The 16,794-nt window shown below is 35.8% G+C and overlaps 1 protein-coding gene across 1 annotated transcript; it reads right to left on the bottom strand.

The window, feature by feature from the left end:
• Positions 1-393: 393 nt before the first annotated feature.
• pick1 (protein interacting with prkca 1) lies at positions 394-10,816 on the bottom strand. Its single transcript, XM_048181564.1, has 13 exons — positions 10,632-10,816; positions 10,330-10,439; positions 9,941-10,052; positions 8,851-8,979; positions 8,076-8,142; positions 7,334-7,423; positions 4,600-4,653; positions 4,452-4,514; positions 4,023-4,156; positions 3,407-3,499; positions 3,258-3,308; positions 1,362-1,506; positions 394-1,288 (listed from the first exon to the last, which is right to left on the bottom strand). The coding sequence occupies exons 2-13, from the start codon at positions 10,368-10,370 to the stop codon at positions 1,041-1,043; spliced, it is 1,227 nt and encodes a 408-aa protein (XP_048037521.1). The 5' UTR covers positions 10,371-10,439; positions 10,632-10,816; the 3' UTR covers positions 394-1,040.
• Between the last annotated feature and the right edge of the window lie 5,978 nt (positions 10,817-16,794).

The following is a 16,794-nucleotide window of genomic DNA, read 5'->3' on the forward strand; positions in this document are numbered from 1 at the left end:
AGCTGAGGAGTTCTCATGTGATTCATTACTTTTTACAACATTACCAATAATGTAAATGGGTTAAAAAGACATTAAACAATAAGAGAATGTAAATTGATATTTTATTAGCATTTTTTTTTTTACATGGTTAACCTCCTGAACTACCCTGATCAACAATATCAGTGAATCAAAGTGAAAAATTATGAACTGCAGATGTTTGTCTGGCTAATTTGTTTAGTTTTACTAAAGTTCTGCTCAAACTGATATTTTAATTACATTTTAATGGTAAAATCTTTGATTCGGACAATTAAAAGAGGTTTAGTCCAGTTAAAATGCCAATCGTCGGTTCTGAGCTTCTGCCATCACACAAATGTGAATCATTCAGAGGAAAGGAGATGGAAAGCACCACAAATATTCCTGAAACTGAGATGTTTAATAAGAAAAAGCCCATAAAACAAGTCTGATTTATATTTTTACTCACACACAACAGGTTTCACAAGCATCTTTCTTCATCAAACTCGTTTAAATAATTTCTTACCTTACAAGACATTTCTAGGATGTACATAAACCACAGTTACACAATTAAATTAAAATTAAATAACCCCAAACAAAGACCAACAAAACAGTGTTTTTTTTTAATGCTATAAGACATTCATCCAGTGTTTCAGAGGCAACGAAAATAACAAGAAACTCACACAAGTTGTGCAAAAACTCATTTGAATATTTAACTTCAGGTCCCGCTCATTTGAAATGTTTTGAAACAAGAGTGCAAAGAAAAAGAATGTTTAAAAGTTTAAATTCCATCACCATAGTAACTAAAGATAACATTCTATTCTAATGTAACATGGCAACCAGGCGCTTCAGTGATTCCGTTTCTGTCCGATCAGTAGTTTCATCATTATAGAAATGTATCATATATAAATATGTGATATATAATCTAATGTTTTAATTCATAATATTTATAAAACATCTTTCATTGAACACACAATATCTCATCTGTAGTTTCTTTCTGCCACATTCACTTTCCCTTCATTGATTCCTTTATTAATTCACTCACTCACTCACTCGTCATCAATGAGTTTCTCGGCTCCGTTCTCAGTCTGCGGAGCGTCTTCGTCTCCTGCTCTGCTCGTCTCCTCCTCCTCCTCGTCCTCGTAGGAGAGGCTCTGTCCACCGTAGTTGATGGTGGTTCGGGACAGATCCACCTCGATGGGGAACACGTCGGCGTCTTTCAGGACGGCGTAGCAGTCGTCGTAATAGTGCGACATGCCCGAGACGAAGCGCTGCAGCTGGAACACGATGTCCTGAACTGGAGGGAGAACGTAAAGGGTTAAAACAGATCATGTGCTGTATTCTGATGTGTCTCTATCTTGTCAACACACCATGTTTCTGGTCCAGGAGTTCGATTTTCTCCAAAACATCCTTGCGCATCTTAGCGAATCGAGTGCGAGCTTCCTGACGACAGCGCAGGATCAAACGGTACTCATAGTTACCGGTGCTGACACGGTACAACGGGTCACCCAACGCCTGAAACACAAAAAACACAGAGTTAAATATAGCTGCAAGCAGCAATTATGATGATTATTAAGATGATCTTAGGCAAAATGACTGAAAAAATCATAATTACAATCATTAGTGAAGATTTAATGGTTTATCACTTTCGACCATTAGGTGGCACTGTGACCAAATCGATGCGGTGTTGTCAGAGTGAGGTGACCATGACACTTGCAAAGTTTGGTGTCACTATGCCAAAGCATTGCAGAGATACAGTCTTAAGAGGCGTTTTGGCATCATTCCTCAAATTTGTTGCTGTGGTAAATTAAAATTATTTATAATTATAATTATTAATATTAATTATTATAACTTTTTGTCGGCACAGTCTGAAGATGATATGATTCAATTTTTTGGTGAAAATCGGTCTAGGAGAAGTTTGAAAAATTAGGTTTTGAAAGAAAATCTAAAAGGCTGACAGGAAGTTTGGCCAAATATGGCAAAATTTGTATCTATGTTCTTGGCATGAACCAATGAATCTATTAAGACCAGTTCATTTAGGTTAATTTAATCAGAAGTTATTAGCATTTATGTAACACAAGGTGGTGCTGCCCCGAAACTTTTTGAGTTTCATAATTATATGCTAATGCATTCGTATAATATAGCATTTTATGACAAAATTAAAAATGGCCAATATGGGAAAATTGGATCAATTCGGCATGACTCCCTGAATCGAACGAGACAACATATTTAATTTTTGGACAAACCGTTTAGAAGTTATAAGCAAAAAGCATTTTTCATATCTCCGGACCAGTAGGTGGCGCTGCTCAGAAATGCAGCATGTAGCCTCAGGTCATGCTTGTGATGACAGACCAAATTTAGTCTGAATATGGTAAAGCGTTGAGGAGATACAGCCTTATATCAATTTTCAATGTAAAATTCCTTCATGCGTTTTTCGAAAATGACGATCTGATTCAATTTTCGTAAAAAAAAAAAAATCAGAGCAACGGCCTAGGAGGAGTTCGAAAAAGTAGGTTTTTTGAAAAATTCAAAATGGCAAGAATTTTGCTTCTAGCCCTTGTGGTTGAAAACTTATTAGCATAAACGTTAGTGCAATATTAGACAGCTGGTGGCGCTAGAGAGATTGAGTTAGATCAGGGGTGTCCAGCCCTGCTCCTGGAGAGCTACCGTCCTGCAGATTTCAGTTCCACCCCCACTCCAACACACTTGTCCGTAATTATCAAGCAACCCTGGGTATTCATAAGCTGACGTTTCACATTGTACATCCCTAAACCCTGGGTTACAGTTACAGGTGTTAATGTCATTGATTGGATAAATGCAGCACGTGACCTGTTAACAGCTCTAGCATAGCGCTTCCTCATATTGCCGACTTCATATGTGTTTTAAAGGGGACTGAGGCGATCACGAATTAGTGTACATATTACAGAGTTAATCGCAAATATTTAGAGGGGCTAAAGCCCTCCTAAAATGGGCCTAGTGACGCCCCTGAAATAAGCAAGCATGCAAATAATTTTTTTTTTTTTTAATTTCAAGATTTAATTTTGTACCATTTTTTGCTCATGATCACACACTCCTCACACTGATCAGAGCTCAACACTAAACTGGCTCTTCCTCCTCCAAAGCACTTGTTATAAATCAGTAAACGGGTTAAGGAGGTTGAAACAGTAAAAATAGAGTCACATGATCGAAAGATGATTTCCCTCATGTGATGTAGAGAGTTTTGTTTAGATAATGAGTAAACGAATGAACAGAGTGAGTGAACTTACGATACAGCTGTACTCTTCATCATCCATCTCCTTCACCTTCAGACAGTACGACTGAACGAACACAAACACACATCAATTATCAATTCAATAAATCACCATAAACACCAGAAATGAATCTTGAAAATGAATCATCTCATACGGTTTCATACCAAATACTCAAACTTGACGTCCAGGTACTTGCGGATGGTGAGTTTGGTGTCTGGAATCGCTTTGTGGAGATACGTGTTCAGATCATGCAGCATCTGACACACAGACAGCATTATTATTAATAACATTTATCAGTAACACTTCACAATAATACATCGTTTGTTCATACTGTATTAACTAATGTTAACACTAATGATAAAGATGTGTTAGTTACTGTTAACATTAGTTAATGCAATTGAACTAACAATGGACAATATATTTCTTACAACATTTATTAATCTTTGTTAATGTTAGTTGATAAAGATAGTTCATTGTTTGTTCACACTGCATTAACTGATGTTAACACTTAAAAGTGTTAGTAAATTTTGACATTAATTGCTGTATTGTTCACTGTTAGTTCATGTTAACTAATGTAGTTAACTAATATTAAAAAATGCAAACGTATTGTAAAGTGTTACCCATTGATTTCTTTTAAACAAGCCGCATTGTTTTCATTGTATCTTTAGTTGTTCTGAACCATATATTTTGTTTATGTATGTTACAGTTTCTCTTCATTCATCTGTATTATAGTCAATATCTCTGTAAGAATATGAAGTGGTTTCAGATCTGATCTCTTACGGGTTTGATGGTCTTCAGCAGCTGAATGCCGAACTTCTCCATGTTTCGATGAGCTTCAGCAAACTTGACGAAGGCTTCGCTGGCGGCGGCCTGCGGCTCACGGACGCCGATGACAGAAAACACGTCGCCAAACGCTGAGACACAAAACCAAACATTATAATCACACCTCAGATGAATATAGATGATGATGGAGTTTGTGGAGTGTTTTGTTGGTCATATTTGGTCATTACTACCAGACAACCTAATGTTACTGGTGCATTGTGTAACTAGAGACCATATTTTGAATATCTGATCACAAACTGGAAGCATTAACTGTGTATTTTTACATATGAACGTTCTGCACGAGAAAGTGAGAAAGACTTTGACAGTCACTTAAAACACACATTTTGACTGGTCTCTCTGTCAGTGTGTGAGTTTGTGATGTCTGACCTCTGTGAGTCTGAGAGAGCTCATAGAAAGCCCTCAGGAGTCTCTTCGTGTGCTCCATCAGTCCTAAACACACACACACACTCAGGTTATTTCCCTATGAATCTCTCTCAGTCATTGGTTTAATGTGGTATTGGTGTGAATGAATGACCTTTATAAAGTTCAGCGGTTTTCTCCAGCTCCTCCAGCCTCTTCACCAGACCATCTGAAACACACACATACACAGATTTCACAGATCACATCCACACTGAACCTGTCAATACTCTCAATGATGGAGTCCCAAACAAAGGATTCAAGAAATCTTCAACTACTGTAATGTGAAATAATGATTTATTTACATTTTAACACATGAGTGTGTTTTCCATGAACATGGAAAAAAGTAGAATAATAGGACCCCTCATCCATCCCTCCCATATAGTAACAAATGTGTCCCTCGTGGGTTAAAATGACCCAAAGCCCTAAAATTATACTTTTACTTTTTGTGTGTGTGTCTACAAAGCTTATTTCAGTTCATTTTGATATATTGTTTTGCCAAAATATATTTTGAATAATTATTTTATTTAACTTTAAATTACTATATTTGTATTTAAGCACATTCTTTCAACTTAAATTCAAAATAACACACCATTTCATGCATAACTCTGTTGATTCAGCTCAAAATATTGGGTGTCTCTGCTGACCTCTCGTGGAAAAAAACAGTAATATAACATGATATTTTCGGACTCTTGCCACTAGATCAGTGTTTCTCAACCCTGGTCCTGGAGGACCCCCAACACTGCACATTTTGAAAGTCTCCTCTGTCTGACGCACTCATTTCAGGTAGTGGAGTTTCTTTTAATGAGCTGATGAGTTGAATCAGGTGTGTTTAATTAGGGAGAAAGACAAAACCTGCAGTGTTGGCGGTCCTTCAGGACCAGGGTTGAGAAACACTGCACTAGATGGCCTAATAGCTCTATATGGAGCAAGTGAATTCTTCTCATGGGTCCTAAAGACAGTTAAATTCAGTCATTTCTTCTGTTATGCATTCAGCTATCTATTTAGACCAGTGGTTCCCAACCTGTGGGACGCGGCCCACTAGGGGGCCTCGGTGATCCTCCAGGTGGGCCGCGAGATAAATTAAAATTAATTTAAATATATTAATATAATTCCTTAATTTAATTATTAATACGTTACATAATAAATTACCACCTCTCTCGTACGTATTCTGTGATTGTTTCGGTTCACCCAGTCTGTTTCTCATCGTGCTGCTGTAAAATACAGACTGAACGGTGGCTCAAAACGCAAACTCTCTCAGTTGGAAAAAGAAAACCTGTGTCGCTAAAAAGATTTTGATGGATGAAGATTGTAAAGACGACATACAGCAGTCGTACATTAGGCATGCGCGAGTCCGCAATTATTGATGCGCAAACAAACTCGACTCACTGATCGCTGTAACATTGTATTTCTGCATGAACACAGTTCAATATATTTGCGTAGTTGTCAAAATTAATGTTTTATAACGGATGCTCGTTGAACAAGCGTGTTTTGAAGAAGTTTGAGAGGATCAGTGGTGTTATATGTGGTTGAAAAGTGATAACACTACAAATGTTTTTGTGAATTAAAAAAAAATGGGGGGCGGGGCGGGAAGGTGGCCGTGCCGTGTTGATTCAGAGAGGAGGTGGGCCTTGGCGTAAAAAAGGTTGGGAACCACTGATTTAGACATTATAAAATCATTTGTTGGTAAAGTTTTAGCTTTTATAGTTGTAATTTTGACAATTTGTTTTAAGACAATTTCTATATATACACTGAAGTGTCAGATATTGTAATAATTCAAGTTAGTGAGGTGGACAGCAGCAAATGTGTTCAAATCTAACCACTTCTTATCGGTGTGTGATTTTTTATTTGAAAGAAAAACAAAACACTGCCCACATTCCTCACATTCCATTCATTCCTATGCGAGTCAAAACGAGCAACGAGAGACTCTTTTGTTACTATTTTTATCACAACCACATAAACGCCTCAAATCCAGTCAATGTTTGTGTGTGTGTGCATTTCAAGTTCAAGTGCGAATAAAGTCCTGAGGTTTTGGACCACTCAATTAAAAAAAAAAAACCAAAAACATTTTGGGACAAAATGACCTGAGGGATGGATGAGGGTTAAATATTAGAGTATCTCCCAGCCTTGATGTTCCTAAATCAACCCTTAAAGCTCATTTTCATACTGTGGCTTTTGAGTCTAATGCAGGAGGGGAAGTAAATAAAGGACTTGCTTTGATTTACAGCATTTTAAGTTATTTCTGCAGTTAGGCTGTGTGTCCACCAAAGCGTTTTTAGCCAGCTGAAAACACTAGACGCCATGCTTAAAATGCCTATCTGTGAGCGCTTTGGCAGCGTTTTGTTGCTTTGATACGGAATATCTGCGGCATTGTTACTTGCAACTGATTTTGCAGATAGTTTGTTAATTTCTAACAATGTGGAATACTTGCTATGTATGTTCGGAGACGAGCAATATTAATTTCTCATCCATTTTGTTTCGTTCTCTGTTTGTTTGATGTCGCTGTACAGTGAGAATGTTGTGACAGTTGGTCGGTGTTGTATTTGTCCCGCCCCTCCTCCACTCTGATTGGACGGCTGGCTAAAAAGTGACAGTGATGAGCGCAGCGTTTCACTCAAGTTTAAACATTCTTCAAGTCAAGGCTTGGGAAAAAACGGCCAGTGCTTGCTTAAACGTGGCACTCCCATTGAAAACAATTGGAAAAGTATGCTAGACGCTGGAAAAAATGCTTTGGTAGACACACGGCTTTAGGCCTATAACTGTTCAGCACTAATTGTGTATGAAATATGCTGTATAAATGAAGGACACTGAGACAGACAGACAGACAGAGACAGAGAGACAGGCGGCCTGACCGTTGCACAGAATGGCTCTGCTGAGACCCAGAGCGTCTGCTGTTCCTGAACTCATGTTCTCCACCAGACGATGCTTCACCTTCTTCAGCACTGAAACACACACACACACACACACACACACATGCACACATATAAAGTCAAAGATCTTCACCACAAACTGACAGAATAAACGCTTGCTTTAACTGGAAGAAACTATGACAAATATTAATATTTATGATAAAAATGATCTAAAAAAATACATCTCTGTTAACAACAAAAATCAAAATATGATGTTCTGGTGCAAAGGAATTGATTTGATTACATTTGAAAAATGTTCAGTTTTATGAATTCAATTTATTAGCCATACTTTTTAATGTTTAAAATGTAGTAACCCCCAAAAAACACATATATAATCAAAATATACACAGAAACTCAAATATCTTCAACACAAACTGCCTTAAAGTTTGTTTTAACCTGAAGAAATTATAACAGAGATATAATATATAACAGTTGTGCAGCACTTTATTTGACATTTTAAAAGATTTATTGCATTGTTAAAGTCTTATGAATTAGATTCATTAAACAATTTTTGATTAGTAAAATATATTAACATGGAAACTAAAACAAAATATAAATAAATGGAACATGCAGAATTTTGGGAAAAAATAAAAGGGATTTCTTAGGCTCTAAGAGAGACACAAACACATTTCTGTCTCCATTCAAACACGATGAACCTTTACTGCCGTAAGTAAAGAAATTTTACCGATATCCAGAGATTTGCCCTGCTTCGGGTCGGCCTGCAGTTTATTGTACTGGATCACGACTTCACCCTGCAGATCACAAACACATTCATCAAGACTAATAAACATGTGATTTACTGACAGACAAACACTATTACAGGAGTGTATCAGCAGTTAGAAACACATCTGAGACACAAGGCTTTCATCCGATCATATATGGGTCAATATTACATCAATCTATGGATAATAATACTCTTGTGGTTCATATGACATGATTTCCATGATTAAATATGATTTAAATGAAGAATCCACTACTTAACACTGTAGAACATGAAAGATTTTCACAGTTTCTATCAAATGAGAGTATAAATTCACCTAGTTAACATGCAGTTTCTGCAAAAACTGCAAACAAATGAACTGCAAATTTATTTTAAAAAACACAATGCTTTATTAATCTTTCACTTTGGAAATGACATGTTTCAGGTTATTTCAACTGTATTACAACAAAACTGTAAAAAAAAAAAAAAAAAAAAAAAAAAACGGATACTGAATGATTCAAGAAAGATTCAAATCATCAAATCATTTTTCAAATCAGAGTGCTGTAGATGTTAAAGGAATGAGGAGATCTCATCTGATTGATGTTTATATCGTCTCCAAAATGTAAACTATATTATCATCCTGTTTTAAACAGCTCGATATGACTTTGAAACACAAGATATTAAAGCATTAACATTATGAATCTCCATAAAGCTACTTTAAAACAACATGCACTGTGAATAGAGACGTTTATAAACGCACCTGCACTGTCTGGATCATCTTGGCCACCTCCACTTTAGTCTTTCCTTTCACCGGTTTGCCGTTCACTCCTGTGATCTCGTCTCCCGCGGCCAGAGTCCCATCCAGAGCCGCCGGAGTGTTATCAAACACCTGAACACACAAACATGATCTCTGTCATCTCAAATAAGACATCATAACTCATAAATCACACCTGCTAATTCATAAAAGGCAAAAGGAGTGTGCAGAAATGGCATTTCAGTGATTTTAACATATAAAATATAGATTTCTCGATTTTTATTTTGATGAAACGATTTAAGAATTGATCTTTTAGTCAGTGCTGTTTTCAGTTGATGCATGAACAAAACTTCATTAAACATTATTTGTACCGCCTGCCATCCAATAAATCACAATAAACTTTGTGCTTTGATACTTTTGATCAGAAGTCTCAGCTTTCAAACCCTGTCAGTTTCATCACATGTAATCGCTCAGTCAGTGTTTCAAATGGGGAAAGGTGTCAATAAAACAGCTTGAGAACTATTTTTACCTCAGAAAAGCCATTTAGTGACCATAAACTCAATAGTTCAAAATAAAAATAACTAGAGAGAGCAGCATTTTGATAAATATATGTACTATATTACATTTATATATAAATATTTTTATTTAAACTGTTCTTCGTGCACATTTGAATAAATCAATTATAAAAAGCCAACATTTAAATGTTTACTTTATTTTTATTATAAGGTATAATAATATTATTATTATTAAAATGGTTTTATGCATAATTATTGCATAATTATGTACAGATTGACAGGTTCCCTGTGAAGTTCACAGCAATAGTTGTGAGACTTTATTTTCATTGAGAAAAATTGACATGAACTCTACCTGATATATATCCAAAAGAATCAATATCATATTTAATCGAGCTTGTGAATTGAATCATGAAATTTGTGTCAATACCCAGCCCTAAAATGAGGCTTTGTGTCGCACTTTGACAAGAAAACAGAGGTACGGGACATTATTTAGATGTGGCCCTCATGCATTTGACAAAATGTATCTCCAAAAACATACATATTCATAACATTCCCATAGGATGTGAGAGTAAAAGTGTGACCTGTACGATGTAGAGACATGGGCAGAACTGAGCTCCGCCCCCAATACTGATCCCAATCAGGTTCTGTGAGTCTTTCTTCAGAGTCACTGTTCCAGGAACTGTGGGAATCCCTCTGGACACAGACACAACATCACACCACACGTGTTAAATACTCTCGGTCTTCACTTTATACACCAGAGCTTCTCTTTTTGCCGAATGCTCTGCTTGAAGAGTGCTTGCTCTCCTTTCTTTCAATTGCAATTACAAACTGTTTGACAACATGCAATGCAGTAAGTGTGACTTGCATTAATATCTCCATTTCCTTCCCATTGTAGAAACACCACAGGATGTGACATCATGTAGACAAATAAATACTGATGTGCTACTTGTTAATTATGGATAATACTCACAGTTTGTCCTCCTCCAGCTCATAGTCCATGTCTGTGAACATTATCAGCTCTGATCAATGTGGATCTGATGATCAAACTCTCTTCATTCATTCAGAAGCTGAACTCTCCAACTGAAATACAACAATATTAATAAAACGAACATTTTAAATCATCTGTACTAACATCACAAACTTAGACATACTCATTTTTTTTTTATTAAAGATGCTTAATATTATTGTTGTTGTTGTTAATATTATTGCCGTTGTTATTATGAGTTGGCGACAGGTGTTATCGCAAATAAATAATTCGCGTGTCTCTCTTACCGCTCCGTCGATGAATAGTTGAAGCACAAAGATGTTTTTAGCAACTGAAAATATTGAAACGATGTTTCAGTGTTATTTTATTAAGATAAATGGACAAACATTCAGCTTTTTTCATCTGAACACCAGTCTGCAGGATGTTTTCTTCTTCTGCTAGTGTTTAATGATGACTATACACCAATGTAAACGCGCATTTCCGCCTCCTACTGGACAGGAGTGTGAAGAGCGAAAAAATCCCAATAATCTCATTTCTGACTTATATATAAGCAACACAGTTTTGAAGTACATATGTGACCTGATCCAGCAAAATGAGTCACAGTGACCCAAATTTCAAAATAAGCAATAAGCTTTAAAATGATATCCTAGTCAAAGTCATACCTTGAATGGTTTTAAAGATATACCCATTTGAATTATGGTCGTCTGCCCTCTTTTTCCAATTGAAAACCTGAGAAAATCACTTTTAAAGTTTTTTGCCCGTTTTTTTGTTATCTTTCAGAATCCATTGCATTTAAAGGGATAAACTATTTATTTTACAGCTTAATTTGACCAAAGACATTTTTATATATATAAATGCTAAACCAGGCTGAAGCTCAAATTATTTGAAAGTATTTATTTGAATTAACCCTTTAAGACCTGAAGGCTTTTTTAGAGGTTTTTTTTTTTTTTTTTTTTCCTGAGCAACACACACAAAAGTAAAGACTCATAACTCCAAAACTGTAGCAAGGAGAGTCAAAAGGTAGGTATCATTTGATAGAAAACATTTAAAATTTTAAGAAAATATAAATTACATTACATTTGGACATTTTCTTGCTGAGAAACAGCTGATAAAAGACAAAAATATATATACTTTTTTTTTTAAATAATTTTTCTTTTTTTTATTTGACATGGAATAACTCAAGAACACAATAAGATCGCTAAAAAAATCTTTTTTGGTGATGCTCTCCTATATGTGAGCTGCATCTGGTTCAAATTTCGTGGTGATAGCATAAAGAATAGTTTGAAAAATTGTTGTTCATTTTTTCCGCAGCCAGGTGGCGCCAACGGGCGGTAAACTCCGGTTTAGAGGTGCTTCTCAGCACTCGTTAGGAGTTTTTCAAAATGGTTAGATGCATTAAAAAGATGAGATTCTAAGCTTTAAAATGATATCTATTTTGTGTTATTCCACGTTGGAAAACGAACATGGATGGGTCCGGGAACATTGGATACACACTGCATCCCGGAGAGATGAGAGACATGTTTTTAGCCAAGTATGTTAAATCATTCCGTGAGTAATATCTTGTGATCTACGCAATATATTATATTGATTTTGGATTCATTTTAATCCTGAGAGTCTGCTTTAAATATTGATGTGCCATTTTTATGATCTGTGCATTTTTCATGAAGTTATGAGCACGTGAAATACATACTTGTATTCAGTTAGCTGCTGTGCTGTTTTTGTTGTAAACGCATATTACTCAGACTCATTAGAGGATGAAAACAACGCAACAGAAGCATGTTGGAGGCTTGATATGAAAGCTTAAAGTCTCTGGTTTTGTATGCAAAAAGAATTTTTGTGCTACCTATATGGATTCAATTTTATTGGCTTTTAAAGAGAGACACGCAAATGGGAGTTTTATTTTATAAGGCGCGCTAGTCTGACAGGAGGATGGCTGGACCGATCGCGTGCCTGTCAGTCGAAACGGGGCTTCCCATTGTTAAAAAAATTAGCGTTTAGGTCAGTGTGTTTCTAAGCTTTTTGATTGGTTCTATACAACGTGTAACACCATATTTGTAGAGCAGAGATAATGCCGTTTCAGGGGATACTGGGAAATGCTCATAAGTGACGAGAAGTTAATTTCCAGCGAATTTAGTAAAACCATGTCAAATTCAATTGCCATTTAAATACTGGATCTTATTTATATATTATATTTTATATATTTAATAATTATTTGAGATACAATGACTGACATAAAACTTTAAGATAATTTATTTAAAAAGCGCAAATTGTGATTGGTTGCGATCCTCTTATTTTTGAAATGCGTCACAACTAACGGTCGGTCAGACTCAGATGTCTCAGCCAGTTACTAGATGTGCAGGTAATTTTCAGGCATCTAAATTTTATAAACAAAACTCATTGCAAGTACTCCATAAAATCAGTAATGATGCTACTGGACACTCAGAGTCGGCTGGTGTTGTTGGTGTTGTTGGAAGAGCAGCAGAGATCAGCAGGTAACGTTAGACGCGACCGTTCACGAGTGACGGATTTTAGCGCGAAAACGTTTAGCTGTATATTCTTATTCTATGACAAAGTGTGAGAAATATACAGTAAGTCGTATCTACAGTAAAGAGTGGAAGAGTGACTCTCAAAACGTGGATTACACCTGTGGTGGGAGATGACTCTTTATAACAGTTGAACGACTGAATTGAAATCAAATATGGGACTGTCCATCGTCTTGTGCACTCTGACATTTTTGTCATATTTTCTTTTACTGTATTTGCCATGTTTCGATCCGTTTTCCTGTTGTATTGTTCTAGCAGGAGAATTGATTCATTTTTATAATTTTATTTTTTTGTTATCATTATTTAGTTTTAAGGAGGTAAATGGTGGTTGACATGACAATAGAATTCTATCACATTCTTTTCGCAGTGAATGACTTGGGCGGGATTTTGAGAGCTTTTGGGCGGGAAATCATCGTCGACCCGTTCTGGCAACACTTCAGCCTTTTAAATTTAAACAAGAATGGAAATCTACTGCAGAGTATGGAGGATCCATTATCCGTGAGTCACGATTTTAAATGTCTAGTCACGCAAAGCATAGCCACACATCACTTAAGGTTGTGGTTATGAGTACATTATACTCATAATACACATTATACTCATACACATTATACTCATACCCCCCCCCCCACACACACACCCCCCTCTTAGTTTGTGACACCAATCAAGGGCTGCATCCAAAATCGCATACTTCCCTATATATATTAGGAGAAAAAACAGTAGGCTATGTCACAAATGAGGTATGTCCAAATTCACAGTACTCATAAAAGAGTAGACAAAAACTACCCAGATGAGTTTTGGAGCTTGAAAGGGCTCCGTTTGAGCAGATGTTTTATGCCATGTTTTAAATTCAGCAAATAATGGGCTAGTTTTATGTTTGAGGTCACGAACATGAGCCCATTCGTGATCTCAAAAGTATTCTCAAAACTATATCAAATCATTTCAACATCTTCAAAATCAATTTTCGATCGCTAACAGCTTCAACAGATCCATCCAGTAACAGTTACAGTCATATTTCATTGCATTTAGTACTTGCTCTGTAGTAAATTGCTGAGCCATTTAATGTTTTTCTTATTATTTCATTTTCTGTTTGAATGAGTCGTCACTTCAGCATTGTGTATCAGACATTGCCACCTTGTGGAATAAAGGTGAATTGCACTTATTCCGTCATCTAAGATTCAATTATTGTCGTGCAGAAAAAATATACGTACACTCATACACACCTCGGGTCGTTAGCGACCCTATACATTTTTTACAAAAAATGAATACAAAAATAGGCATTCTTTTATAATTGTATGATTTTTTTTTTCTTGTTATGTTCTTTATAATGAATTGATTGAGGAATACCAAGAAGGTTGATGTCTAACTTTAAAAAATGAATGAGGAGGAGGGTAGTGAATGATGTCCCGGGTCACTAAAGACCCGAGGTATGCATTTAAGGGTTAACCATCATCAGCTATATTACCTCTAATATAAATTAGAAAAACATATACTGATAATATACAACAATGCCAGGGTGTTTTCACACTAGAGTCCTCTTTAAAAGAATCAAACTCACACTGCTTTAAGTGGATCAAGAGATGAACCAAGTGAAAAAGGACACAGTTCTCTTTACGTTTCTGTCTCTGTCCCTGAAAGAGGGCTCTGATCCTTTTTTGGTCCACTTAAGTAGGAATGTGGTCTCAGACCTCTTTGTGTTCATATTGTTGCTTTTTGGATCTAGTCCAGTTCAGTGTTTGATGGCTGACCCTATGGCCTTCAAACTTTGATCCCATTCATTGCATGGGCCTCACTAACCAAGATATTTGTTGTAAAGATTATTATTATTATTTTGTAAAACGACAGATAAAATGCTTTTGAATGAGCATAACTCTAAGTTTTTTATCTTTTGCACAAAAAAGATAAATCTTTGCAGTATTACATCCATATCCTTGCACTATATCACACATCCACCTTTGTAAATAATATTTATTTTGAATTGTTTTCCTTGAAACATGATTTTTATTGTAGAAGGCAATGATAACATCAGCATAGAAAAAAATAAACAATAGGACAAATATAATTAGTGGTGCACCGATACCAGTGTCAGGCCCATTACTGAGCTACTTTACCATTATTATATTGAGCCTTTTCTTTTAAATGTTTGAAATTTCAGTTTCTGTGCTCGTGAAGATCAATTTATAGTGCTCTCTACTCTAGCGTTGTGATCTAACAGACACCCAGTAGGAAGTAAAATGATTTAGAAATCATGATAAACTTCAGCTAGAAAGTCATTTTATGCAAAACCATAGACCTTTGTCTCCAGAACAAATATAATAATAGAAATATTGAATCATCTTCGAGAGAGTATCATTGTGTTGACTGTCATAACCTTGTATCGGTCCTGTCTGACCGATACCCAAAAATGGCAGTATCTGAGCCGATGCCCGATCTGAGTATCAGATCGGCGCATCCCTACTTGCGGCATGAAACATGTCACCATTGTTGAGATTCATATGCTGATTCTTGATGTTTGTGTCCAAATGAGTTTCTCATTTCTAAGAAAAATTGTCAAACTGGTTAGTAATAAGTGAAGCTGGTAATGCTGTTTGTGGAGTTGTTAACATTTTAAGAGATTTAATGTCTTTTCAGCTGATTTCATTTAAGGCTGTGGCTGGAAGTCAGTTGTAGTTCTTGTTTCTCTTTTCTTCAGTGATTGTGCTCCTTATCATCAGGTGTCCTTAATATTTAAACAATCATCACTCAATTAATCACTTAATTATGTAATTAACTTTTAACATCCTGCTGGTCGTTCCCATAAAAACACCAATCAGTCTTAATTTAACCCTCTGGGGTTGACAAACATGTTTTGTCAATGTGAGTAGACAACGTGCTTTTGTAAAAATAAAGAAAACATACAGGGTGTGCTCTCTGCTGTCTCTGGAGCACGTCCCAAAAATGAAACAAAACTCAGCAAATACTTATCACACAGACCTGAGCAGTATATATAAAGAAACTTTTATTTGTCTAATATAAATGATCTAATTCAAAACTAAAATAAATATTCTTTATGTTATCTGTATATAAAATAGAGATGTCCGTTCTCGTGTCAGCTCATTATCCACTAATGTGAATGCCTGCTGACAGCGCGCTATTCATAAGGTAATGATCTGAGGCGATCCAGTCAACGCCCACATAAACTTAAAAAAAAATTACATTTCATCAGATTCATTTACTTTACATTGTTTTGGGATGCGGTGATGAATAATCCTGGAAGAATTTACCTCCGATTTTGAGGAGTGACTTGATCCACCATATTTAATGGGTAAGTTATTTATTTTTATGTGCAATATTTTTTTACATTAACATGTAGGCTATTTATTGACTAGTTTGGCTTTTCCCAAATTGCTATACTGATAATGATGAGTGAAATCGACTGAAATATGTTGATATATAAAGTGTCTGTTAAAAGCAACATATTATACTATAGGATGAACATTTATATGCTTTATGATATAACATGAATATAGCATGTAAAGAGTAATATGAATGTTTAGACAAGATGTCATTGGCCTGTTTTGGATTAGTTTATATTAGACATTATATTAATGTTAATATTATAGTTGATATGATTATTTTATCAGCATGCTCACCAATGTTTGTTTTGTTTATTTATTTATTTTTAAGATTTAAGAATGACAGTGCCCACATGTGAACCTGGACCACAAACTTTCTCCTGAGAATGTTGTCTCAGTTTTGCTCAGGCTACCAGGGCAAATGCAGAGGTCACTGATTCAAATGGACAAATGTGAGCATCAGTGAGCTGTACAGCTACATTGGACTGATATTCTACATGAATATGGTGAAGGTGAGCTAACTGACTGGAAGTCAGTCACTCTCCAGATACATCTAACTCTTTGGAAATGCCAGG

Source organism: Megalobrama amblycephala, linkage group LG1 (genome assembly GCF_018812025.1).
Source record: "Megalobrama amblycephala isolate DHTTF-2021 linkage group LG1, ASM1881202v1, whole genome shotgun sequence".
Taxonomy (NCBI): Eukaryota; Metazoa; Chordata; class Actinopteri; order Cypriniformes; family Xenocyprididae; genus Megalobrama; species Megalobrama amblycephala.